This window comes from Periplaneta americana, chromosome 13, assembly GCF_040183065.1.
Source record: "Periplaneta americana isolate PAMFEO1 chromosome 13, P.americana_PAMFEO1_priV1, whole genome shotgun sequence".
In the NCBI taxonomy this organism is placed as follows: Eukaryota; Metazoa; Arthropoda; class Insecta; order Blattodea; family Blattidae; genus Periplaneta; species Periplaneta americana.
Window position 1 is genome coordinate 128373147 of NC_091129.1, and position 26507 is coordinate 128399653.

Below are 26507 nucleotides of genomic sequence, written 5' to 3' on the forward strand. Positions count from 1 at the left end.
AGACTACTCTGGAAACGAGCTAATTAATTATTGAGATTTGCCTATGAGTCACCACCACTTGGCTAAGGAGAATATTGAGAAAGCTAAATTGCTCCGAATAGGCTATAAGGTAATTTTTATTCCAGTAGGCGTAAGGAGCGAAGGCACGTTTATGTCTTGTCCTCTTAACAATGGTATAAGTTACGTAGCGGATAAAATGCAACTTTACTGTTACGTTCGAACATGGTCGTGGGTTCGAATTTCCTCAGGCTATCGATGTTTTTGTCATTGTGATATCCCGTGGTGTTATAGATGAAGTTCCCGCGTCATTATGAGTTCCGCGTGATCTTATACACGTCCAAAAATGAGATAAATATGTAGAAATATTCTAGAAGAGTCGACCTGGTTGGTGAGTTGGTATAGCGCTGGCCTTCTGTGCCCAAGGTTGCGGGTTCGATCCCGGGCCAGGTCGATGGCATTCAAGTGTGCTTAAATGCGACAGGCTCATGTCAGTAGATTTACTGGCATGTAAAAGAACTCTTGCGGGACAAAATTCCGGCACATCCGGCGACGCTGATATAACCTCTGCAGTTGCGAGCGTCGTTAAATAAAACATAACATTTTTTTTTTCTAGAAGAGGAAAATAACTGCAGTGAAAATACTCAGCAAACTACAGTTGGATCCGTTTGAGAGACATAAAGTTGCCATAAATTATATCAGGTATGGTACAAGAGTTGTAAGCCCACATTTCCCACCAGAATCAAGAGCCGATTTCCAATGGACCTCATATTATAATCAAAATTTATCATCACACCCCCTTTGTATATCACTTATTAACAATTTTTTGTTCACTGAGGAGACCAATCTAGGCTGCCCTCAATTCTGTGTCACGTATTGTATTTGTATTTATTTAGAAGTGATCTGTATAGCACTAAATGCGCTGACCGATCAATAAATCATATAAAAAAGTAAAAAAAAATACGATATTAAGATTAAATTGAAGTAAAATAATGTCATTTTTTCATGAAAAATACCAATTTTTTGTTTTACTCTTAAAAATATATCGATGCTTACAGATGCTCCTTACAAAATTTCAGAGACCTGAGCCTCTTAGGATACTTTTTTTGGCAGCCATTTTTAAAGATATGCGCGCTTGAAATTCCCAGCAGTCTTTGCTGTTTAACTCCATTTTTCTCGGTTTATAGCTTTTTGCATTTTTTTGCCTATGTACAAAACCATTCTCCTTCCATAAATTTTGATCTAGCTGCATGATATTTTTTTCCACGCCTTCCGCAATTTATACTACATGAATGGATGGCTATATGAGTAGGATTTGAAAGGAATTTTAAAATATATTTGTAAAATAGTGGTATTTTTCACATTTGAGCTACAGTAATCTAAATAATGTTTTTAAACAAAACTAAGGAGCACACTTATTTTCCATTTCAATTATTATTAGTGACGATATGCTGAACATAATACGTAATAAAATTGTTAAAAAAATATATTTGTATATTAGAAAGTGGGGAAAAAAATGTGTTCATGATACATTAAAAAGTTCACACCTGTGGAGTAACGGTTAGCGAGTCTAGCCGCGAAACCAGGTGGCCCGGGTTCGATTCCCGGTTAGAGCAAGTTACCTGGTTGAGGTTTTTTCCCGGGTTTTCCCTCAACCCAATATGAGCAAAGGCTGGGTAACTTTCGGTGTTGGACCCCGGATTCATTTCACCGGCATTAGCACCTTCATCTCATTCAGACGCTAAATAACCTAAGCTGTTGATAAAGCGTCGTAAAATAACCTACTACTACCTTTAAAAAAATGTACAAAACATTTACCAACTGAGCTGAGAATTGGTGTGTATGCAATTATATGCCAAATAATGTGTTTTCGAAAACGAAAACTGTAAGTCTAATATTTTAAAATTTTCAAATTTCACTTCGATGTACAGTCTTAGAAAAAAGTTTTGTGGCATATACCTATACTTTGTCCCCAGAAAGGAGGCAGTGCGCATGATCAGAGGACGTGCGACCTGGGTCACAAGAGGGCTACTAGTTGAAGTAATAAAATTAGTTTTGTTTCGTTGCATGTCTGATCATGCACACTGCCTCTTTTCTGGGACTTATGAAGTATCTTTGCGACAAATCTTTTTTCTAAGGCTTTACTTAAAAACAGTAGTTTTGTATCTCTTTTACGAACAAAAGAAATCGGGTTGTCTCTTAGCAACGTCTAAATAGACAAAATGCCGTTTACTGCAAAGCAACGAGCGAAATAAGTGTTGTATTTTACAGAATGTGAAGGTGTAAATTCGTTTTCGCCGTGAGTATTATGTTCTGAGAGCTGCGAATAAAATTTATATTAAAGTATCGCACATTAAAAAAAAATGTGAGTCTGTCAACATGTCACGCACCGGTGGACGCAGGCGTGTTTTCAAAACCGAAGCTGTAGTTAGCGCTACTATGGCAGCAAGTCTCTAGAAGAGCCAGGTGATGCTGTGCCATACAAATGTACACAACCTGCCAATTTCATCTGAACCGCATGAAAAGTGTTTAGACATTGCGCGAAACGCAGAAATGGATCACATTTGCTAGTTACGTGGCCTGTGGCCTCCAAATCTTCCAGACCTGACCTATGTTTGAGGTTTTGTAGAGAAAGAATCTGATGCCTATGCACAGCAGTCCAGGGACTTTGTTGATCTCGAAGCAAAAATAATCTCAATTAAAAAAAAAAACCTTGATATGTAAGTACATAGATGGGAGGGATTAGCTTGACCTTTCTATCGTTCCTTTCTATCGTTTTAATCAAAAACACAATTATTAGTTATGCCGCAACCCATTCTATGAAAAGCTCACAGTATTGCTCCTCTTCTATTGGATAGGAAACCGAGTTTAGAATTATTTACCATACAAACTCATCGCTCTCGGTAAACATAGTAACCATTCGACCAGATGGAACGTTAAAGTTAGGCATGCCAAAAATCATACACCAACTCTAGCGTTCTAGTCAAAATATTTCACTTACATACAAAGAATCTTTGTATGTAAGTGAAATATTGTGACTCATTCGTGAATTTCTCACGAATCCGAGAGAATTTAGAGCGCTTGTAATTTTAGTAAAAGCTCTGTTCAACTGAACTTCGCGACCCAGATGTCGTATGTCAGCAGATAAGCACTATAATCTTAAGTAAACAAGTTCAAACTTCTATTCTCAGGGAAACCAGAAATACATTCTAAGTAATCTTCGGCAATCGATATAGGTCCAAAAAAGGACACATTGGCCGACAAATTGATTTATTTCTATTTTTCTTTCTTTGTAGTGTTCTGCCTCCTTTTTAATAGAACCTTACACACCTATGCGGTGTAGGCAGGTTCCGTGTATCACAGGAACAACAAACAACATATTCACAGTACGGGCCTCCCTGGCTTTGTAATAGTTACAGCACAGAGCGATGGCTTTCGGTAAGGTTCACCGCGATGGCTCAGTGGATAACGGGTGCGCTACTCAACCAAGCGGTCCGTGGTTTGATTCCCGTTGTGGGAACAATAGTCCCGTCGCTCTTATTTCCGGCAGCCAATCACGTTGCAGGTCAGCTACATTTAAACGTGTGCGTCTTATGATTCGCTAATGATTACGTTATGCATTTCCTAAGGCTCGATAAATACTTAATGTAATCGCCCGCCATTTTGGCTCTTTCGTTGGCGTTCGCAGAAAGCACACGAGGACGTTATTTGCCGTTCAATTATTTGCTGAATTACAGTGCGTTTGATTTCTTATCATAGGAACTACGACATGATAATCTTTAACGGTGTGACAAATAAATTCCTTGTCTGATAGCTCGGCAACGAAAGAACAAAAATGGCAAACGATACTACCTACCTAGACTTTATAGAGCCTTCACTTCCTAAGACGTAAGCAAAGAGGAGGAGTCACGCCGGGAATAACAGCGTCGCGACTATAGTTGTTGCACCTTGTCTTGTACTTGTCCTGTGATGACTCCGCGGTGGCACTGAGTAGTGCTCACTACACAGTCAGGGAAGCCCATTATGTGAGCGCGTCTAGTGTGCTGTCGATTCCCATTTGTGCTAATTATCTGCTTGGGTTTCACCCCTCTCGAGGTTTTCCCTACTGAATGTGAGGTGAGTTTTCGGACTCATTTCGCCAAAGTACCATCTCACTATCAAACATGATGCTAAGTAACCATGCAGTTACAGTATAATTTTCCAGTGATATTTTCATTCGGATAATTGCGACAGGCTCATGTCAGTAGATTTACTGGCGTGTAAAAGAACTCCTGCGGGACAAAATTCCGGCACATCCGGCGACGCTGATATAATCTCTGCAGTTGCGAGGGTCGTTAAATAAAACATAGCCTTTAACAACATTTTCATTCGGATGGTTTCGGAAGATTTTTTTGGAAGTCGTCTTCGAATAGATGCCCATCTTGTGTTCTTATTATGTAATACTTTCCCACGCATTCCCGAATGGACATTTTCCCGAAGCTACCTTTTCCCGAATAATACTTTCCCGAAGCCAAGTCCCCGAAGCCACGGTCCAGAATTTCCTTTACTATTCGCTTTCCCGAATATATTATGCGAAAAATTCCCGAACAGTAAAAGACATGAACTAACAATCAGTACATGTTGCCAGGAAACAAAAAAATTACAAAAACTATAGTAAAAGACATGAACTTATAAGCACTACATGTTGCCAGGAAAAAAAAAAACTTCTGGACAGCCTAATAACTTGCAAGTACTGAAAGGGCCAGCCGCACAGAGAGTGGCAACAACTTCAAATACGAATACGAATTATCGTGCAGGATTATCACACCTTTACAGCCGATAACAGACACCTCGATTACCTGAGGACACTTGGACATTATTTCACTTTGTAAGGAGAAAGTGTAATTAATTATACCATAATTATATTAAATACATTTGTATGCTAATGTACGCTATTGTATTATCGGGAAAATGGATATCAAAGAAAATGGAAATCAAAGGAATCGGGAATGTGGATTCGGGAAAATGGAAATCAAAGAAATCTGGAAAAGTCTGTCGGGAATTTTGTATTCGGGAAAAATGCTATTCAGGGAAAATGGATGTTCGAGAATGCTGATTCGGGAAAATGTCCGGGAATGTATGTAATAATAATGCTAAATATACAGCGTGTCTACCGTGAAACTCTTAACATTTAAAAGTTTATTTTAAATTTAATGTTAGGATATATAGCTGTGATTCTGGTCGGAAAATAATCGCAGACCCGAAAAGTTTATGCAACAATTTCGTAGTACACGCCAGAGCCATAGTTACGCTGCAACAATGAATCGTTTATAAAATGGCGACTCCTAGCGAGCGTGCCCATGTTGTTTGATGGTATACAGAGACAAAATCGATTATTCAAGTGCAAATAAACTTTCGTCGTGAGTACAATAAGGACCCGCCGACATTTAAGACTGTCACGGAGTGATTATAGTAAGTTTATGACCAACAGTAGTGTGTTGAAAGGACACGGAGGCGGGAATCCCGGTATCCAGGAAGAGGCTATTGAAAATGTGCAGAGATCTTTTGCTGTGCCACAGGTAACACATATGCAGCCAACAATAACTTTTCAGCAAGATGGTACCCCGACACATTGGAGTTGTGACGTCAGAGATTACCTAAATGAGACATTCCCAAATCGCTGGATAGGGCATGGTGGTCCTAATCCTTGACCTCCGCTTTCTCCCGATATTACCCTGCTAGATTTCTTCTTGTGCGGATACATAAAAGACAAATTACGCAACATCATAGAAAATTTGAAAGAGCACATACGAATTACCACAGTCTAGTATATACAGTCACAAAGCTCAATTAAATAGTAAATATGCATGCACAGGTAGTTGCTAACCACTAGGATCGCTACTATCGCCTAATTACAGACAATGCGAAATTGTACCGGCACAGTCTATTGTTCCTAGCACCTTCACAACTCAAGCTTCGTGACTGTATATACTAGACTGGAATTACCATAATTGTCACAGTAAATATTCTCCATGTTACATGGCATGAAATCGAATACAGACTGGTCATTCTTCGTGCTATAAGAGGCGCCCATGTTGAAGTGCACTGAACTGAAAGCTTTGAGAGTTTTACAATATTTTCTTGCATAGTATTATTTTACACAATTTTTTCCCTTAACTGTATGCGTTTAAAATGTTGCAGGTTCATAATGGAGATGCTATGTATATTTATATCTGAAAATTAATTGACACTGAATATATACCAAATAGTCGAACTGTTCATTAGAATAATATTGTTATACACAGGCCTTATGCTACCTACCACGTTTTCTGTATCAGAGATGCTGAAAAAAAATATATTTCTTTGAAAGAATCTCAGTCAATTCTTATAGGATCACATATTTCCTATACTTAGTGTAATGAGAAGCTAGTGAAAAGTAGTGATTGTAGTGAGAGTCAAGATTACAGGCTCACCTGCTGGCCGAAGATAGACCCTGGACCACAGTTAAAGCACAGGCTAGTATATACAGTCACGAAGCTTGAGTTGTGAGGGTGCTAGGAACAATAGAATATGCCGGTACTATTTCCCATTGTCTGTAATGAGGCGATATTAGCGATCCTAGTGGTTAGCAACTATCTATGGACGCATATTTACTACATATTGAGCTTCGTGACTGTATATACTAGACTGTGATTAAAGGCAAGCTTACCTGTTGGCCGATGCCAGCACCTGGACCACAGCGAAGAGGGTTAGGAGCAGAGACGCACACGTGATTTTCATCATCGCGAACATTACACACGCATATCAAATCACACGCAGTTGAGCAGGTCTTGTAACGGTAGCGAACAGACTACGTGCTGCACTCAGAGAACATCGCGGAGCAGTGCTGCCGGACGAGACGCACCCCACAGCGTTATCATCGCTCATTCACTCGGCCGGAGCAGCACTACAGAGCCGTTAGTAATTCAGGGACCGTCATCGCTCTGCGAATGAATGATGATGCGGTTTAAAGTGGATGCATCTGGAGCTACTGCTTCCTTCTTATCGGTTTTACTCTCGCGTACATATCTAGGCTTTTCTCGCCTCACACGCAGTAAGATACCCATGGTCCACCGCTGTGGAGTAACAGCATGCCGACCATGAAACGAATCGACCCGGGTTCAAATCCTGGTTGGGTTCTTCCTGAGGTTCCCCCCCCCCCATCCTCTTGAAGCAGAATTGCTGGGTAACTTTCCTAATTGGATCTCGGACTTATTTCGTCTTCATTAACTTCAACTTCATCTATCATCTTCAATAGTTTCAGGTCGATCATATCGGACAAACATAGTACAGTGAAACTTCCCAATAGCGGACACCGCCGGGGAAAAATTAAATGTCCGTTATTGAGAAGTGTCCGCTATTTAGAAAATCGTTAGTATGTACAGGGTGGTCTAAAATTCCCCTTACAAACTTCGAGGACTTGTTAAGGGGACTGAGTAGATAATATTTTGAATTGGAACCCATGTCCGGAAACGTACCGTTTCCGTGCTACAGCCGTTTGAAAACATGTTTTTAACGCGACCACTTTTACAAGTAATTAATTTTATTATGAGGCGTGACCCAGTACATCACTTGTTTTACATTAATAACCAAAGAAACAAAATGGAAACTGAATCATTTGTCACAAACACTTTTGTTTATAGTTCAACTTAAACTGTTTTTGTCCTTTTCAAATGATGGTTAACATTCAAATCCACTACAAATGCGGTTCTATGTGGCGACCACCAACTTCGTTGCACGCATTGTACCTACGAATGATGTTTTGGTAAACGCGCTCTATCACACCTGGTATATCTGCAATCTCTCCTGCAGCGACCACAACTCGTGCCACCAGATCTTCTGCTGTCTCTACAGGAGTCTCATAAACCAAACTCTTCATACGACCCCAGAAGAAAAAGTCCAATTGAGTCAAATCTGGTGATCGTGGAGGCCATGCAATTGGACCACCTTGGCCTATCCATCTTTGTTCGAATCGTCAGTCCAGATGTTCCCGAACAGCATGTAACGCTGCAGACGGACGAATCGCGAAGCTATTACTTGTTGAGACACGTGACGTACAGTACGTTCAGGCAGTGCTTGCTTTCAAACGGCTGTAGCACCGGACATGGGTTCCAATTCAAAATATTATCTACTCAGTCCCCTTAACAAGTCCTAAAAGTTTGTAAGGGGAATTTTAGAGTACCCTATATACAGTACATTAAAATTTCTCATACATATTCAACACTATATTTTACAGTACAGTACAGTAGACAGTGAGATAGTTTACAGTATTCATCCAGAGAGAAATCGTACCAGTAAATGTTTTGTAAATGAAATCAACATCAGTCACTTTACCACTTCACCTTACACAAAGAAATCTAGAATTGCATTCTCAGTGTATGATTTTAAAATAACATCTTTGTTTTTCAAAATTTCACTAACCTGAGTTTTTCCCACATTAAACTTTGTGGCCAGCTCACGAACACTTAATTTCTCCTTCTCACTATGCTTTACAATATCCACTTTCCCTTTTAGTGACAAACGTTTACGTTTTTGTGACTTTTTAATGTGACTGTACTTCCGAATACTCAACTTGACAAACTAAGAAAGTACGGACTGCTCACGTACAGTATCACAACTAACAACTGTGCTGCTTTCCTTCAATAAAGTACAAGAACGTTCAAATGCACGATAATGATTGTTGCAAAGAATTCCGTTTAATTTGAAACATTCTTTTTCTTTTTTCTTTCACGCTGTCCGTTATTTGGAAGTTTTAATTGTTGTTGGGAGATACATTTCAGTGTCCGCGTCCGTTATTGAGAATGTCCGCTATTTGTAAGAATTTTATCATAAGGACCAATATTATTTTGCAGGGGAATTTTTAAATGTCCGCTATTGAGAGGAGTCCGCTATTGAGAGGAGTCCGCTATTGAGAGGAGTCCGCTATTGAGAGGAGTCCGCTATTGGGAAGTGTCCGTTAAGGGAAGTTTCACTATACTGGGATTCGCCTACAGGTGTAATTTGTTTAGGGAAGCTGCACAGATCGCGGGGAGGCGTAGAGCTTTCATAGCGGACTACGGCAGGTCAGTGAGTGTAACTCAGATGGCGCCTTGGTGACTCGCGGTATCTATGAAGCAGAGTTCTTCAGGTCAATATAGGATGTAGAAAGACGTGGTACGTGAAGTGCGAACAAATGCCATCGATCTGAGGAGGCGATAGAACATCTAGGGAGACGGAGAGGCATTCCTGTCTATGCTGATTCAGTCAGAACTGGATGCTGTAGCTGAATCGGTAAGATGGCACCAAGCAGTGAATCACGTATGTGCAGGCATACGGTATAGGGACTCCAGCAATCGTCCGACAATATAAGGAGGTTGTACGATAAGCCTCATGCTCAGGTACTAGCCTTCGGACCCTCCTAAAAAAAGAATCTATACCTGAGACAATACAAGACACAAGATTAAGAATGAAGAAATATCCATTGCGTAGGCGAGATTCGAACCCGCGATCGTTATTTGCACGCATCACTCAAGCTGCACAAGATTGCTCTTGGTATATAGGGGCTAGCAGTGTATAATGTAGTCAAATCTTTCCATAATCGCTACCTCCTCTCAGCGACAAATAGAACTTTTTCCTGTTTCGATTTAATTTCCCATGAAAACCGTGTAAGTATTCCATTATTCTAGCGATAATTCCGTCCTCTCACAGGGACGAAACAACTTTCATACATTATCTCTACTTGGCGTCACTGGGATTAGGTCGGGAGATCGAGAGAGCCACACATTCTACTGATAATTCTATTTTGTAACACTGTGTGACATTCGTCCATAAAAGCATTTTTATATACGGTATTTATATCCTTACATTAGCGTTTGTCTTAATTTATTGTCCACTTTATTTACATTTACTGTACATTTATTGAATATATATTGTTATTTTATAAATCTATAATTAGGGTAAAGTTGCCTAATGCCGTGATACCCGTAATCCCGTGATACTTTTTTTTAAACTGAATGTTAGTCGAAGCTTTGCCGTTCGATCATAACGCCAGACATCTTTCTTGAAAGAGTGCATCTTTCACCTACTTTTGAGACATCTGTAAACTTTCAAGCAAGATACCTAATCTCGTGATAGTGAAAAAAACGTATCACGGAATTAGGGATATCACGGCAATAGGCAACTTTACCCTACTTACTGTATACATTTAGTGTAATGTATGAGTACACGACAGCGGAATATGCAGACCTGATTTTCGAATACGGATGAGCCAATGGGAACAGTAGACAAGGTCACAGATTGTATCGGGACAAGTACCCACGTAGGAGATATCCGGCCCATATCATCTTTCCACGACTGTTCCAAAGGTTAAGGGAAGAAGGGCACGTGGTGCGTGGCTTCGATTCCCGCTTGGACTGATTACCTGGTTGGGCTTTTATGAGAGTTTCCCCAACCGTGAGGCGAATGTCAGGTAATCTATGGCGAATCCTCGGTATCATCTCTCCAAATACCATCTCGCTATCACCAATTTCATCGACGTTAAATAACCTAGTAGTTGATACAGCGTCGTTAAATAACCAACTAAAAAAAGAAGGTATCGGAAGGTAGATAACATTAAAATATATTAATCATATGCGGAGACTAAGAGAAAGGCGAAAAAGAGGATGTTGGGTTTACAGTGAAAGACCTATTGGGCAGAAAACTATGAATGAGAGTGTTTAGAAATAACTCTTTAAGTGTTTAGATTTGCAGCCGATTATTCTTATATTTATTTATCTCTTTTTGTTATTATTTATCTCCGTTATCTGTTACTGCCATCTGGTGAAAACCCATTCGTGGACAAATTAATAAATATTCATTCATTCATACTGTATTTGTATTTTTTGCTTTAAATGATTATTATTGTTCTATAGGCTACGTGAACATTGTAATTTTAATTATCCCTTATATGTTTACACCTTGAAATGAATGAATAAATAAAACTAGTCGGCTGTATGTATTGCCACAAAATTCCTCATGGCAAGGGCAAGAGTATGCTTTTCCTCTCTTAACCCTTTGATGCACGCATTTGGGAAGGAAATAAAAAATTGTTTTTGCAATGAAATTAAACTTTTATTTGTCTAAGAGAAGTGCCTCAAATTTTAAAAATCTTTAAAATGTTCATTTTTTACACAGAAAATGGGTGGTTTCATGGTAGAACCACTGTGCAATACTGCAGAACACAATGCCTTCAGACTTATTGCGAATGATACAAAAGGAAACAGTTTCTGGTTTAATTAAGGCAAAGTGCCACTTCACATGTGTTGCGTGGTAATTAGAAAGGAAAAGAATGGACCTTCTATCCTTCCACTTGAGCCAGGACACTCCAGCATATGACGTACGGCTATCATTCTTACCACGTTTCATGTCGCGGTCTCTTCTTTCGTCGTGTGGCAAACCAATACGCCTATGTCTAACTGTACCACATGCATACATATTTTGCTGTCTTAGAGATCATCAGATTCAAACTTGTGAAAAAGTTGTCAAAAACACTTTGTGATTGTCACCAACCATCTCTTCCTTGTAGCCTTGATGAATAATCTGACACAAAAGTGGAACATGTTGTTGGCTATGGTAAGCGTAACTACCCTGTTTGCGTAGTGGTTACGTTTTGAAACCACCACATTATTTCTATATTGACGCCACATGTGTCGGAGAAATTACAATCTTGTTACTGAAATATGTTCTAAAAGGCCGAAAGACAAATAATACTAAGTAGAAACTTATGTAACTGTGATATTTTAGCATACAACTGAAATAAAAACACGTAGTGAGTCTTCCATACCCCAACTATACACAACAACATCGGTCATCTTAGTGGAGCAACACAAATATGGGGAAAATAAAATTCTTCTACAGTTACTAGGGATCAGTGAACGCAACGCAGTAGTTTTGAAATAAAAATCACACTGTAAGTAGGCGGGAAACTCAAATTTAAAAGGTGGTTATGTACTGTAACCACTGCGCTTCAAAGGGTTAACTTGCCAAAAAAATCATTTTCTTGTCCTTTGGACGTTAATATTTTGGTATTGTTACATAATTATTTTCTTTCCTCATTTTTGCTGTTTCAACACACCAGATATCGGAAATCTTAATGACCGATTACATTATGTAATTTCGTGAGCAGCTTGCACAGCAGTCTGTCTAGTGATAATGATCAAATGAACGCTAATGAAAGGATAGCGTTACACTTCAACTCTATCTAGTAACGATAAGGAAGGATATCAGTGATAACATCTTTATCATCCAATGAAATTCGCTCATCACAGTTGAGCTTAAGTGACTTTGTGTTTATTTCATTAACTGTGATTACTAATGGATTAGCTGTGTTTCCGAATTTTACTAATGGTTTCCATATTCAATTTCTATTAATCACAGTGATTTATGGTAACAAACTGCTTCTGATGCATCTTCATCGTATATTTACTGCCCTCGTCATGGGTGCAATTCATATTTATCTATATGAGAGCAGCCCTTTCTTCCCAAGGAATAATGCAGAATTCAGGATAATACCTTTAACATTTTCGATGCTTCTTTTTTATTCAGGATTGACTTTTATATCTTATTAAAGGTCCACACCTGTGGAGTAGCGGTCAGCGCTTCTGGCCGTGAAACCAGGTGGCCCGGGTTCGATTCCCGGTCGGGGCAAGTTACCTGGTTGAGGTTTTTTCCGGGGTTTTCTCTCAACCCAATACGAGCAAATGCTGGGTAACTTTCGGTGTTGGACCCCGGACTCATTTCACCGGCATTATCACCTCCATATCATTCAGGCGCTAAATAACCTCAGATGTTGATACAGCGTCGTAAAATAACCCAATAAAATAAAATAAAATAAAATAATCTCATTAAAGAAGAAAGTAATGTACAAGTTTCACTTCTGAAATTCTTCGAATTTCTGTTATTATATTGTCTTTTATTTCTTCTGTAGGGTGAGGGTTATTTCCGTAGAGTCTATTTTTTATATTTCTCCACAAATAAAAGGCGCACACGGTAAGATCAGGTGAACGTACGGGCTATAACTATCTAGAAATTTTTGTCGTCAAAAAGCCTCCTTATATCGACCAAGGACTCAACGGCAGTATGGAGTGTGGCAGAATATTGTTGAAAACACCCTAGGCCTAATTGTGTCTCGTTAGCTATCAACAACTGAAAAAATGGTGCATTTTTACCCGGTACATCTGTCCTTTTACTGTATTCTCATAAATTATGGGTCCTGGAATGAAGTGGAATGGTATTTCGGGAGGGGAGGGCACTACGACACAGCACTGCGACCTTTCAAGATCTATTGTACTAGCCCTCAAGCTAGACGCATCCCAAACCCACACAGACTGACTACAATAAAAGATTCACTACGTACCCAGGTTTCGAGCAAGCAACCCTACTCGTGTCTCGGACAGCTTCCTCCGTGCATTGCCAGCTGGCGTGGCATTCGAGGAATTCTGTGGGATAATGACGGAATGGAAATATGTTAACGAAATGATGTTCAGTAGATGCCTAATATGGGGAAAGGGGAAAACCCCAACTTCGACACTTGTCCGCCACGAGTGTTACTATGGATTCTTCAATGAAAAATCCCGGACCTGACTGAGACTCGAAACCGGACCGCCTGCATAGCAGGCTGAAGGTGCGAGGGGGAGTTTTATTTGGAAAATGTTCTAAGGATTGTCCAATTTTCTCAGTTTTTCTTCCGTTAGAGCACGTCATTTTCGCCTAGGAAATATATCGTTCTTCGGTCCTGTGTCCCTAAATCGAAGAACAAGTTTTCTTACAGTATGTAGCCGGAATTAGAGAGCTGAAGAATAGGGCTTACGACTGGTTTTCATTCGACCGGACAGAGAGCATCCATCAAGGTAGAGCATCCGACCGAATGTTCGAATTTCAACCGGTTGCCCCTGATGTTTTGGAGACTAGACAGAACACTGATATTTTCTGATTACACAAACGGAGTAACAATTGAAGGGAATTTAACATATGCAATTTAAAAAAAAATGCATTTGCTTAATACAGGCCTACAATTAATTGTATAATTTATTACACTCATCTTCATAACATATGAACAAAGGTATGTATTTATTCACACTGCAAATGGGTAAATAACCGGTGGCAGTGGACACCGGTAACATGCAAGAATAGAATAAATTACAATTACTTACTAAATAGAAGAGGAAATAAGTACATAGGTCTACATTCTATTGTAACGTTTACACTTTAAACTCAAAATGCATACCTCTAAAACAGTAGTTGTTAATGCCTTTTAATGAATACTCTAAGCCAGTCATCAGCAGAATTGTACTCACGATGACATCAGGCAATGCAACCAGCAATACACATGACGTCGCATGGTTGTGGGTAGGGTGGAGGGCCCCTCAGACATCAATGGCGTGCAGCCATCACAAACTTCATATTTACTGTATCATAACTTTCAAGGTGCCATAGTATTCTAAGTTTATGTCACAAGTAGCCAATCTCAAGATAGCGAATAAACTTTCATCTTTCAGCCGCGATTTTTGTTTTCATTTTGCAAGTTTCAGTTTTGAAAAAAAAATGTTCGCAACTGTAAATGGAACCAAACATAGCCGCTATATTGGATGCAAAGAACCTAAGGGAAGCATATTTTTCCATAGACAGAATTTTAAAGAAATTTAAACCAACATGTCTTTGCACCGTGTTTGTAAATATGTATCACTCTGTAAATCGGCTACTACTTGCTGCATTTCTAGCTTAACCTTGTTTATGTCTATGGTCAAAGGATTGGCAAAAAGTAAGAAATCACTTGCAATATTTTTAAAAGCACCTAATCTCCGTTGTTGAAATTATGTTTTTAGTTTTAGATGAGCATAATTATTTAAATTTGATTCAGAAATATCAGAAAGAGATTGTAAGCTTGGGAAATGATGGAACTGATTTTCCTTCATACTTGATTTCCAGATATCTATCATATTGATGAATGATCGCACCATATCGTACATATCTACTACATTTTGCTTTTGCCCTTCGTACTGCAATTTGGATTTAAAATGTTCATAAATACCTGTGATCTTCTGATGCTCTTCATGACATAGGCTACATTATAATGACGTTTAATATTGTGTTGATAAATGCCCTTTAAAACTTTCGAGCACAATAAACCTATACTATTGTTTCCATAAGCACAAGAAAAATACGTCTCCTCCCATTCTTCTTTAAATACACATTTCCTACCTTTGGACAGAGCCATGCCTAACTAGCTATAAGTTACACCACTGGTAGCTGCTTGTACAGTGTACTTGCAAAGGGTTGGTTGGAAGGGGGGGGATGTGATTCTTTGCCTGCCCCTGCAACTTCACTTAGTAGCAGGCATCGCGATGACATTTCTGCCGACGGCTGCTCTAAGCATATGCATTATTTCTCAATAAATCATTTTTAAGAATATATGTTTTGCTCTTGACGATACGAACTGTAATACTTGAATGAATGAATGAATGAATGAATGAAATGAATGAATGAATGAATGAATTAATTAATTAATTAATTGATTAATTAATGAACCAATCACTGAATTACTGAATCAGCCAATGAATCAATGAATGAATCAATGAGTTGATGGATGGATGGATGGATGGATGAATGGATCGATTGATGATTGAATGATTATAGTGAGAGAATTATCAATTAAGTAGTAGGCCTACACGATGATAATCGCGTCCTTGCAAGGGCTCTTGTAACTCCTGCATGGCTCAATGTGGTCTGCCTTTGCCGTCCAGCCACAAAGCGTGAGAAACAACTCGAATATTCGTTAAACTGAACCTGAGACACTACGCGAGACGGAAGAGCTTTGTATACTGACTACAGCGCCAGGCGTTCAACAGCAATATATAATTTCTATTTTTCGTAACCGGTTGTGCATGACTCCAGCCGAAATGCAAGAGAATTGGTCTACAAGTTGCCTACACACTTCTCTACAATACTATGTTTTCGCGTAAGTGTCGTATGCAAAAATTCTTCGTTCTAGTGTTAATTTGTGGGCGTGGCATTTCAATAAACTAAATCTCATTCACACTTAAGGACACTTACACATTAAGAGCTGTTGTTTACGCACTGTAAGCTAAACACACACTGACTGAAGTTCAGCGTACTGGACATGAAGTGGGGAGATAATGGACTGAGAATGGCGGTAGATAGTTAATAGGTCGGCAGCTGTCACCGTTTGCATGCTTGGGGCCAAATATTACCTGACTGGATACTCTGTATATCCCACAATTTAAGTTTGAACTCCGGTTTCGTAAATCATCTTATTTATAATTGTTAAGGGAATCATCTTACTGACCATACGTTACGTCCGTACTGGTTGGACCTACACGGATTAAATTTGAATAAAGAGAAAAGAGTTGTATTGGTAGACTGTGTGTTGACAAAACAGATGAAGTAAGAAATATGTATGTAATTTATTTGTAAGATTCAAATTCAAATTCAAATTTATTTACAATTTACATTTGAAATGAATACATATGAATATATACCCGAAATGAGCATATGCTCGTGCTCGGGTACAGTCCAGTAGTCTACATAAATTTTACAGGGATCAAATAATAATGCTGATGATAGAAATAATAGTGACAATAATAATAATAATAATAATAATAATAATAATAATAATAATAATAATAATAATAATAATAGAGACAGAAATGATACAAAGATTGTAATACAAAATAATTCATTAATAATAATAATAATAATAATAATAATAATAATAATAATAATAATAGTGATAAAACAAACATATTTACAATAATAAAATAAATACTAAGACGGATAAAATAAAATATAAAACCACTAGCGAGAGTTAACACAACTTAAATAAGCATATAATAACCGGACAAAATGACGAACTCGAAAATCAACAGAAACGTTCGTTGTATCGCAGACGACAGCAACCGCCGTATTGACATTGTGCTATGCATTATTGGTAGTAGGAGGGAGCCGAAAGTTTACGTAACTGCCGTTCTCTTCGAATCTTCTCGTACAATCATGGAAACTTAATGCTGCAAAAACAAAATGTCTACGAGTCAAACTGTTCATTATTACCAGGATAAATACAAATAATACTGAAATATATTAATCTAGTTTCAGTTATAGATCTCCCCTTTTGTGAAAGAGGTATCATATCAAAATATTTTATGAATGGCGGGGAAAATATAAATTTCAAGAAATCTCTAGTGACAAGAGATAGTGACAAGTACAATCAAGTGTATCTGTTTCGATGCTAAGAAATCATTTATTGGAGATATACACTGTTATTAATTAATTTATATTTATTACAATGTTTTATCTTATAGGTTACATGCATCAGATAAATACAATAAAAATTAGTACCATATAATGCTAATAACACTTAAAAAATAAATAAAATTTATCAAATATCATACAAACATTTTCACTTTATTTTTAAACTTAAGAATGTGTAAATTGCTTAGGTCTGGATTATTTGTAAGATGAAATTGTCTTGCTTTCCTGAGGATTATCCATATCTTTTTTAGACTTTTCAACGTGACAAGTCATTCCTGATGTTTAAGTTGTTGTCATGCTCATAATTTGATTAAAGATTCGCGTGTTCGAGGGTGATAAACATTCTTAGTAATGCTTCCTTCGGAACGGAGGTAAAGTGGAGATCGCGTGTCGTAGATTTATTGTACATAAAAGGGTAATTCTGACAGCGACTTGAAGAGCTACGGACAATATTCTCAGGCCATTTTTCGCCACAAAAGCATTCACCTCTGCTGTCATGTTATTGTCCAAAATGACTTCTGTTTCACTTTACAGGTGCCCCACCCAATGATTCTTCACACTGCTAGGCTGAGTGTGAATCCGAGAAGGTCGCAGTTGTCATATCTGAAGACGGAGGAACACAACTAGCAGTATAAAGTAAGTATTGCATATGATATATTACTTGTATTATGTTAATTAAAAGATATTTATTCCCGGTTGAAACACTTCAGTTGACAGTAATCCTGTATGTCGAAGGATTAAATCAATATCTAGTTTCTTTTCAAAGCATTTTTGCTGATATGTCGAAAAAATTACCGCAAACGACTATTTAATATCTTAATTATAATTCGACACATTATTAACCAATAGAAAATGAGGTGTATTTCAAGTTTCCTACTTTTTAAGACAATCTTTCAAAATCATCATATCGAAAACCACTTTAGAAAGTCGTACATGGAGAGAAGCTTAAATGAAGAAACTGCCAATGCGACTTTGACCTTGTTTATCACTCTGAATTATTATTAGGGGAGGAGGTAGAAAATTTCTTAAGGTGTTCAGATTGTAGTAGAACACAAAGTTCATAATAGAGTCTACAGTGAACTGATTACATTGAGTTACTAGTTGCCAATCTGTCTCTCCTGTAGTGTAAGATGTAAAACATTGACTTGTAATAGTAAATTACAAACCAAAAGTCCACACCTGTGGAGTAACGGTCAGCGCGTCTGACCGCGAAACCAGGTGGCCCGGGGTCGAATCCCGGTCGGGGCAAGTTACCTGGTTGAGGTTTTTTCCGGGGTTTTCCCTCAACCCAATACGAGCAAATGCTGGGTAACTTTCGGTGCTGGACCCCGGACTTATTTCACCGGCATTATCACCTTCATTTGATTCAGACGCTAAATAACCTAGATGTTGATACAGCGTCGTAAAATAACCCCCCCACCAAAAAAAAACCAAACCAAAAAGTTATTCGAGTATTAATGAAACGTTTTGATATCAATTTATCCCTCTTGCATATTTCCATAGCATGGATGGTTTTCATGTAAATTTTATTTAAAAACCACTAATTTCAAGCCACTAAACGATGCGAACAGATTGCAACGTTGTAGGCAGGGAGGGAGAGGTTCAGTTAGGGAGACAGACCTGAGTTCGTTGACCTCTTACATCTGTATTACGAGAAGAAAGAGCAGTGTGTTAGTGGCGATGTTGCCAGACTACTGAAACTTCAAACTTAATTTTCAAATTAACCGTTAATTTTAATCACAAAACGTAATATTTTTCTATTAATCTAAGTGTACTCTACCGTCCCTTTCAATCTTCGGATTATTTCACTTCTACCTTGTATATACAACGGACAGAACGTTTGGGGTAGATGGAAAGCAAATTCCAACCCGTCTTTGCAAGGGGGGGGGGAACCACTTTCAGATTGACCGGCCTCGGGATTTGAACCCAGGCCTCCCGAATGCGAGTCCGAGACGATGGTGATAGTGTTCGAATGCCTCGCGCCGTAGCTACGTGGTCTAAGGGAGCATGCCGTGGACTATCGATACAGAATAAACACTGGTTCGAGTCCTCACGGGGAAAGAAATTTTCTCACGAAATTTCGACAAATGAATAAGACCAGTGCCCATCGAGCATCGTGATGAATTTGGAGACGCTAGAGGGAGTAGCGAGTAGCGAAATCCGGCTTTTTGAGCCAACTATAACAGCTAGAGGGATCACCGTGCTGACCACATGTTACCCCGCACTACTTGGGTGGTCTTTCACCTCTGCTGAGATATGCGGATGTGAAACGATAAAATCCATAACTTGGCTTCCTTCGGAAGGGAAATAAAGTCGGTGATCCCATCTGGTAGATTTGTGACACGTAAAAGAACGCTATCTCAGATAAGAAGAATTCAGAAAAAATGACATATCTCGTGCACATCAACTATAATTTGCATATTTTCAAAATCTGTCTCCTCTTACAGTTTCATTCACCGCTCTTTTTTTTTTACAACATCTTTAATATTGTATCCAGAATTTTAAATTCACGTCTATAAATGGGAGAGAAAATTAAAAAAAATATACAGGGTGTTTCTGGGCTGGTGTTACAAACTTTCAGGGATGATGGGGAAGGGCACATGTATCAATTTGAGATAAGGAACTCTGGTCCGGAAATGACTGAGTCGAAAGTTGCAAGCAAAAATAGTTGTGTGAATATGGAATTGTAATTTCGCACCATGTGCCCTTCTTCCCTTAACCTTTGGAACAGTCCTGGAAAGATGATATGGGCCGGATGTCTCCTACGTGGGTACTTGCAGCGATACAATCTATTACCTTGTCTATTGTTCCCATTGGCTCATCCGTATTCGAAAGTCAGGTCTGCATATTCCTCTGTCGTGTACTCCTACATTTCACTAGGACTGATCGACTCGACACTGCAACTTGTACACATACACTGTTGTCTACAGACGTGCATATCAGGACCGACCATGTCCATTACACATTACGCTATCTGCATTGCTTTAGTGTAGTTTCCTGTCCCCATCCCTCAGACAGCGCACTGAATGAAATACTGTAAGTAGACAACGTAAACAATGTCAGATGCATACAGTATGTGTAAGATGTACAGATAAATACACATAAATAAGGTGTACAGAGGAATAATAGTACATTATGCAACGAGCCTATAATGGTAGTAATTAAGACGCGAGTATGCTTGTTTATGAAACGAACGCAAGCGAGTTTCACAATTTTCATACGAGCGTCTTAATTACCATTATAGGCAAGTTTCATACGACTTTTTATGCTCGACCATATTTCTAACTTGAAATTATTCATAAGTATTCATGTTATGGTTATGTGAGGAGCGGAACTGACCTGAATTGTGAGATGTGCGCAGACGCGTAAGTATTGATTTTTTTCCGAGGCACGAATGTCATTGACCTTGATATAATCTAGAGAATAACATGAACATTAGGCTTGATATAACCTGGAAATTGATTTAGAATTGAAAAACGAAATGACAGATTGAATTTATTTGAATATTATTTACAATTAACGCTAATTATTATAGTAACAGAACATAACCTTCTGCGACAGTATTGGATTTCCAGCCTCCGTGACTTCGCTAATTGTCTTTCGATTGCATATCCGAGAATAATCGATACTTGCGGTTTCATAATGGTACAATGGTGATTTCTCATTGGGTGAACAACTGAATTATAATGAATAGATGTACTTTAATGAGGTGCATTAAAGGGCTACTACCAGGTGTATAATTACTACATTTCGGCATGGTCGAGCATAAAATTATTTATGCTCGACCATGCCGAAATGTAGTAATTATACACCTGCTAGCAGACCTTTAATGCATGTCATTAAAGTACACCTACTCATTAAAGGTCAGGTCTTTCAGCTAATGACGACTCAGGTTACAACTGTTCAGCCAATGACAGGTCAGCTTTCTACCGTTATAAAACCGCAAGTATCGATTATTCTCGGATATGCAATCGAAAGAGAATTAGCGAAAAGTCACGGAGGCTGGAAATCCAATACTATCGCAGAAGGTTATGTTTTGTTACTATAATAATTAGCGTTAATTGTAAATAATATTCAAATAAATTCAATTTGTCATCTCGTTTTTCAATGTCTAATTTAATTTCAATGTTATCTCTGTAGGTTCTTATGGCCTAGCAAGATCAATGTGGACATCTGTTCCTCGAAAAAAATCAATACTTTCGCGTCTGCGCACATCTCACAACATACGGGACATTGGTCAAGGTCAGATACAAAGAAAATTAATAATATCTAGTTAGAAATATGGTCGAGCATAAAAAGTCGTATGAAACTCGCCTATAATGGTAATTAAGAAGCTCGTATGAAAATTATGAAACTCGCTTGCTCTCGTTTCATAAACATCCATACTCGCTTCTTAATTACCTTCATTATAGGCTCGTTGCATAATGTACTATTAATTTCCTCACAACTATTTTTTACTTGTAACTTTCGACTCAATCATTTCCGGACCAGGGTTCCTTATCTCAAATTGATACATGTGCCCTTCCCCATCATCTCTGAAAGTTTGTAACACTAGCCCGGAAACACTCTGTATATGGAACTTCAAAATTAAAATTTTTAGTATCTACTGAATATGTTTTATTTCTTAATTTCGAAAGTATTGAGTTTATCAAAATAGTGATACCTTGTTTTGTTAAACCACAGTATATAAAATATGCGGTAAAAATTTCATATTCTTAGCATCAAAATTGTAATCGTCTTTACACTTTAAGACGAAATTTGCTGAAAGAAAATATGTGTGAGAAAAAGCTAGTAAAATTGTACGTAATTAAAAAAAGTTCAAGGGTGCAGCCATTTATATATTGCGTAATTTTTATGTATTCGAGCGCCGCAGAGCATTGAAGTTTGCTCAACATATAAATAAGAGATTGCTGATTTTACTAATTCATTTTCACAAGAAAACAAAAATGCTATTTTTGACTGAAAATGACTAAAATATTATCCTTCTACTCCCTTAAAGGATATAAATATAGAAAACTCTTTTACAATGAATTTTTAGTAGGTTATTTTACGACGCTTTATCAACATCTTAGGTTATTTTTACAATGTAAGAATTCGGACATACTAGTAGTACAAGTTTGTTCGTTTTAATGAAAGTACACATGAAAAATGTTCGTCCTGCTTTAATTTCATGTACTGTAAACTTTCCTGACACCATTATCATCCATTTTTAGAATCCCCAAGAGTCTAATAGCTTAGGAAATATAGGCGTGTTCTCCCTTGACAAGCAACGTCTACCACCTTTGTGTTCACGAGTAACGATCACGCAAATGTACGGGTTTTATAGGTCTTCTACCATCGCTCTTAATTTTCATAAAGAGTTCTCCATCTAGTGAACTCATTTTGTCTGTCACATTAACCCACCAACGCTGAGCAATTTTGTAGTTACGAAAGGGCGTTTCTTTTTTTCTCTCTCTTTTATTTTAGCTCTTCGGTATATCGCAAGATATTTTTTAATGTGGGACTCGCTGTCGTATTCACTAATATTTATGCCGTCTTCAAAATCCATAAGGAATTGAAGTCTTAAATGCAATCATAAGCAATCGCACTCGTAAAGTTATCCGAAGGAAATGAAGACTTGCATGATAATAAGAATATTTCGCGAATAGTATAATAAATAATTTATAAAATATATTCCACCGCTGCGGAGTAACGGTCAGAATGTCTGACCGTGAAACGAACGGGCCCGGGTTCAAATCCTGGTTGAGACAAGTTAACTAGTTGAAGTTTTTTCCTTGGGTTTTCGCTCAACCCATTAAGAGCAAATGCTGATTAACTTTCGGCGCTGGATCCTGGACTCATTTTTCTGATATTATCACCATCTCACTCAGACGCTATTAAACCACAGTAGTTGATAAAGCGTCGTAAATAAACCAATTAAAAATGAAGATAACGTACAGGCTTCGCTACTATCTATTTACAATGTATTATATTTAGGCCTAATTCGTAAATAAAGAATGAAATTGTTATTTGATTTATAAATAAGATTATAACCATCTAGTGTTAACTACAGTAACTATACATGAATAATTGAGTAGCTGGGCGGAAAAACGTTACAGACGCCAAGTTGAAATTTTACAGGAACAGAAAAATAAATACTTGATGCTCAGTAGACTATTGTAACATTTTCCCACAACCTCCTAGGATCTACAGTCTAAAGTGAAGGTTCTACCACAGTCTAGTATATACAGTCACGAAGCTCAATACGTGGTAAATATGCATCCGTAGGTAGTTGCTAACCACTAGGATCGCTAATATCGCATCATTGCAGACAATGCGAAATAGTACCGGCACAGTCTATTGTTCCTAGCACCCTCACAACTCAAGCTTCGTGACTAGCAACTAGACTGTGGTTCTATTTTCATTTTCAATCAACAGAGTTCACTAAAATATAAAACAAAGTACGTGCAACGTGATTATATTAAAACATTGTAAGAGGAAAATAAAATGTAGTTTGAAACGTTTTTCCGCTCAGGTATTCAATTACAGTAACAACCAAGCAATGAAAATATTCATTTTATTATAAACCTAATGAAAATTTAAAAGTCGGAAATGTAAAATTAAAATATGCAATTATGGTAGTGAATTCCGTAGTACGGGTAGTAAATTTGTTGATGTTGATTATTTCTGAGTTTATTGACGTTTGCGTTATAGTGTTTCTCATTGAATGATGGGAAGAAAAAAACTACGAATCATTGTCGACATGTTAACCTAGATGTTGATACAGCGTCGTAAAATAACCCAATAAAAAAAAACAATCTCCGACATGACAAAAGTGACAATATAAAATCGACACTAGAGCAGTCATAGATGGTTCTGATTGGTTGAAATTCAGCGGGTTCTTACACTGCATCGGTGGATTGATATCTGAGCGAAATAATCATCGTAGTGAGTTACCTCTTTAAAAATGTTAATGTTAATTTACAGCACATGTACTGTTCCATCGATTTCTGTTGTGGACGGAGATTTTGATTAATTTTTTGACGGCTTAATATCAGTAACGATTTAAAAATTTGCCCATGAATTTTGAGTTTTCTCCAGAAGTTTGTTTTCTATCCCAACAAATGTTACAGTTTCTGTAGTTTACATAGAATTTAAACGATAAAATTAAAAGCCTATGTAATACTTCTGTTAGTATTCGTAATACTATTGAATAAATTAAGAAAGAATCTGCTATATACGTTTGAGCCCAATTGATACATCCTCCAAATGTATGTTGTGCACAGCATCTACAGTATATTTTCTGGAAGGCTCACAGAAACGAGTATTCTAACACAGTGTTATCTTTAATCTCCTCTTCTTCCTCTCTCTAATTTCGCAGCCAATTTTTTCATTATGGCGTATGAACGACAGTGATCTCTCACTCTTTCACTATATCCGCATAAATTTCCTTGCCGGAAAACTCTATCAAAATAGGTACTATTTCATCGACCGGTAGTTATTTTTAACGAAATTGAATTTTTTATCTGATATAATTTCTTGCAAAATTCACAAAGTAAAATCGGCTGAACTTCGTATCACCAAACATAGGGTAGCCATTTTTAACCCTTAAATTGGCAAAGTATCCTATAGGATACAACAGGTTAATAGGCTATGTGCTATAATTTTAATATTATTATAGTGTAAAAAAGTAAAGTAAATCCATGGCGCTACAGCCCTGAAGGGCCAAGTCCGACCAGCCGGCTGCTGGCCTCACGTTCACATGCCGAAGCAGAGGTGGACGATCATCAAACCAGAATGAAGGTATCGTGTGGTTAGCACGATGATCCCCCCCAGCCGTTATAGCTGGTTTGCTGAACCGGATTTTCGCTACCTATCGTAGCTCCCCAAGTGCATCACGATGCTGGGTTGGCACCGGTCCCATACACTGGCCGAAATTTCATGAGAAAATTTCTTCTCCCATGAGGATCGAACCAGCGCGCATTCCGTAACGCGAGTCCTAGGCAGGATGCCTTAGACCGCGACGCCACGATTATAATAGTGTACAACATACAAAATATAGACATTGCGATAGTTGTTTTCTTTACGGTCCGACAAGGTTTAATAAATTAGTGTGAGAAATGAAGCTTTGGCAATTAACCCCATAAAATTACTTACAAAAAACACTCCCAAAAACAATAATCAAATCATATTCCTTTCCATGGTAATCGATGTGGCTTTTGTTCACAACCAAGGTCCAGACTAATTACTACTTTGTATAGGACCACTAAAACGTTTAATATAAACTATGCTAGGACATGTTATTATAAGTACTCTCAATTTCTTAGAATCTGCTCTTCCTATAATAAACATCTTTCAGGATAGAACCATACTCTTGAGGGAAGTAAATAACATATCGTAGCTTTCAAAATACCTCATAATTATTTTCCTAATAAATAGGCATTCAACTGATCTGTATATCCTAGTTTTGGTCTCTTTTCTTAAATTATTTCATATCATTATTACCTCAACCTCCAGTTATCATGTTAGCATTGATAATTTGACGTAGGCTTATGACCTCATCTGTGTTGTGTTATTAATCTCAGTGTCTAGTTATTTGCATTTCATTACTTTCTCTATTTTTTACCGTCTGTTTTTAAGTTTTCTTTGATACTGTTAATGCTTTTGTTTTGTTTAACGAGATTTTCATGTTATATTTGCTTGTTCTTAAATTTGTGGAGTAGTATTGGAAAATTATAACTGATTAATTTTAAGTTACGTGCCATTATACAATTCAATTTTATATATGCGGATGACCTGAATATGTTTCGAGAAAATCCACAAACGATTAGGGAAAACGGGAATTTTACTTGAAGCAAGTAAGAAGATAGGTTTGGAAGTAAACTCCGAAAAAGGATAGTACCACAGTCTACTATATACAGTCGCAAAGCTCAATATGTAGTAAAAATGCAAACATGGGTAGTTGCCCACCACTAGGATCGCTACTATCGCCTCATCATCGCAGATCTCTCTCCTAGCAGACGACAAAATATGTTACACTTTCGTTGTCGTGTTCTTTTGGAAAAATTAATTAACACCTTCCTTCCATTATTGAAATATTAAATGCATAAAGCTAATTTATTATTTTAATGAAGTATATTAAATTCCACCATAAACTCGAAGATACCTGCAAGAAATAAGTTAATATAATTTTTGTTTGTGCAAAACGAACTGAAATTTACTATAATAGC

General features: G+C 37.7%; 2 protein-coding genes across 7 annotated transcripts in view; one reads left to right on the forward strand and one right to left on the reverse strand.

The window, feature by feature from the left end:
• Positions 1–6908, reverse strand: part of LOC138712422 (alpha-1-inhibitor 3-like) — a 118705-nt gene extending 111797 nt beyond the window's left edge. Inside the window, exon 1 of one of the 2 annotated variants that reach the window (XM_069844216.1) lies at positions 6686–6908. In XM_069844216.1, coding sequence (XP_069700317.1) covers positions 6686–6768 — 83 coding nt within the window. In that variant the 5' untranslated portion in view covers positions 6769–6908. The remainder of the gene's footprint in view (positions 1–6685) is intronic. The other variant, XM_069844218.1, reaches the window with a different exon arrangement.
• Positions 1–26507, forward strand: part of LOC138712423 (uncharacterized) — a 216227-nt gene that overhangs the window by 55063 nt on the left and 134657 nt on the right. For all 5 annotated transcript variants that reach the window (XM_069844220.1, XM_069844229.1, XM_069844228.1 and 2 more), the window contains exon 2: positions 17833–17934. The gene's annotated coding sequence lies outside the window, so the exon portion shown is untranslated. The remainder of the gene's footprint in view (positions 1–17832; positions 17935–26507) is intronic.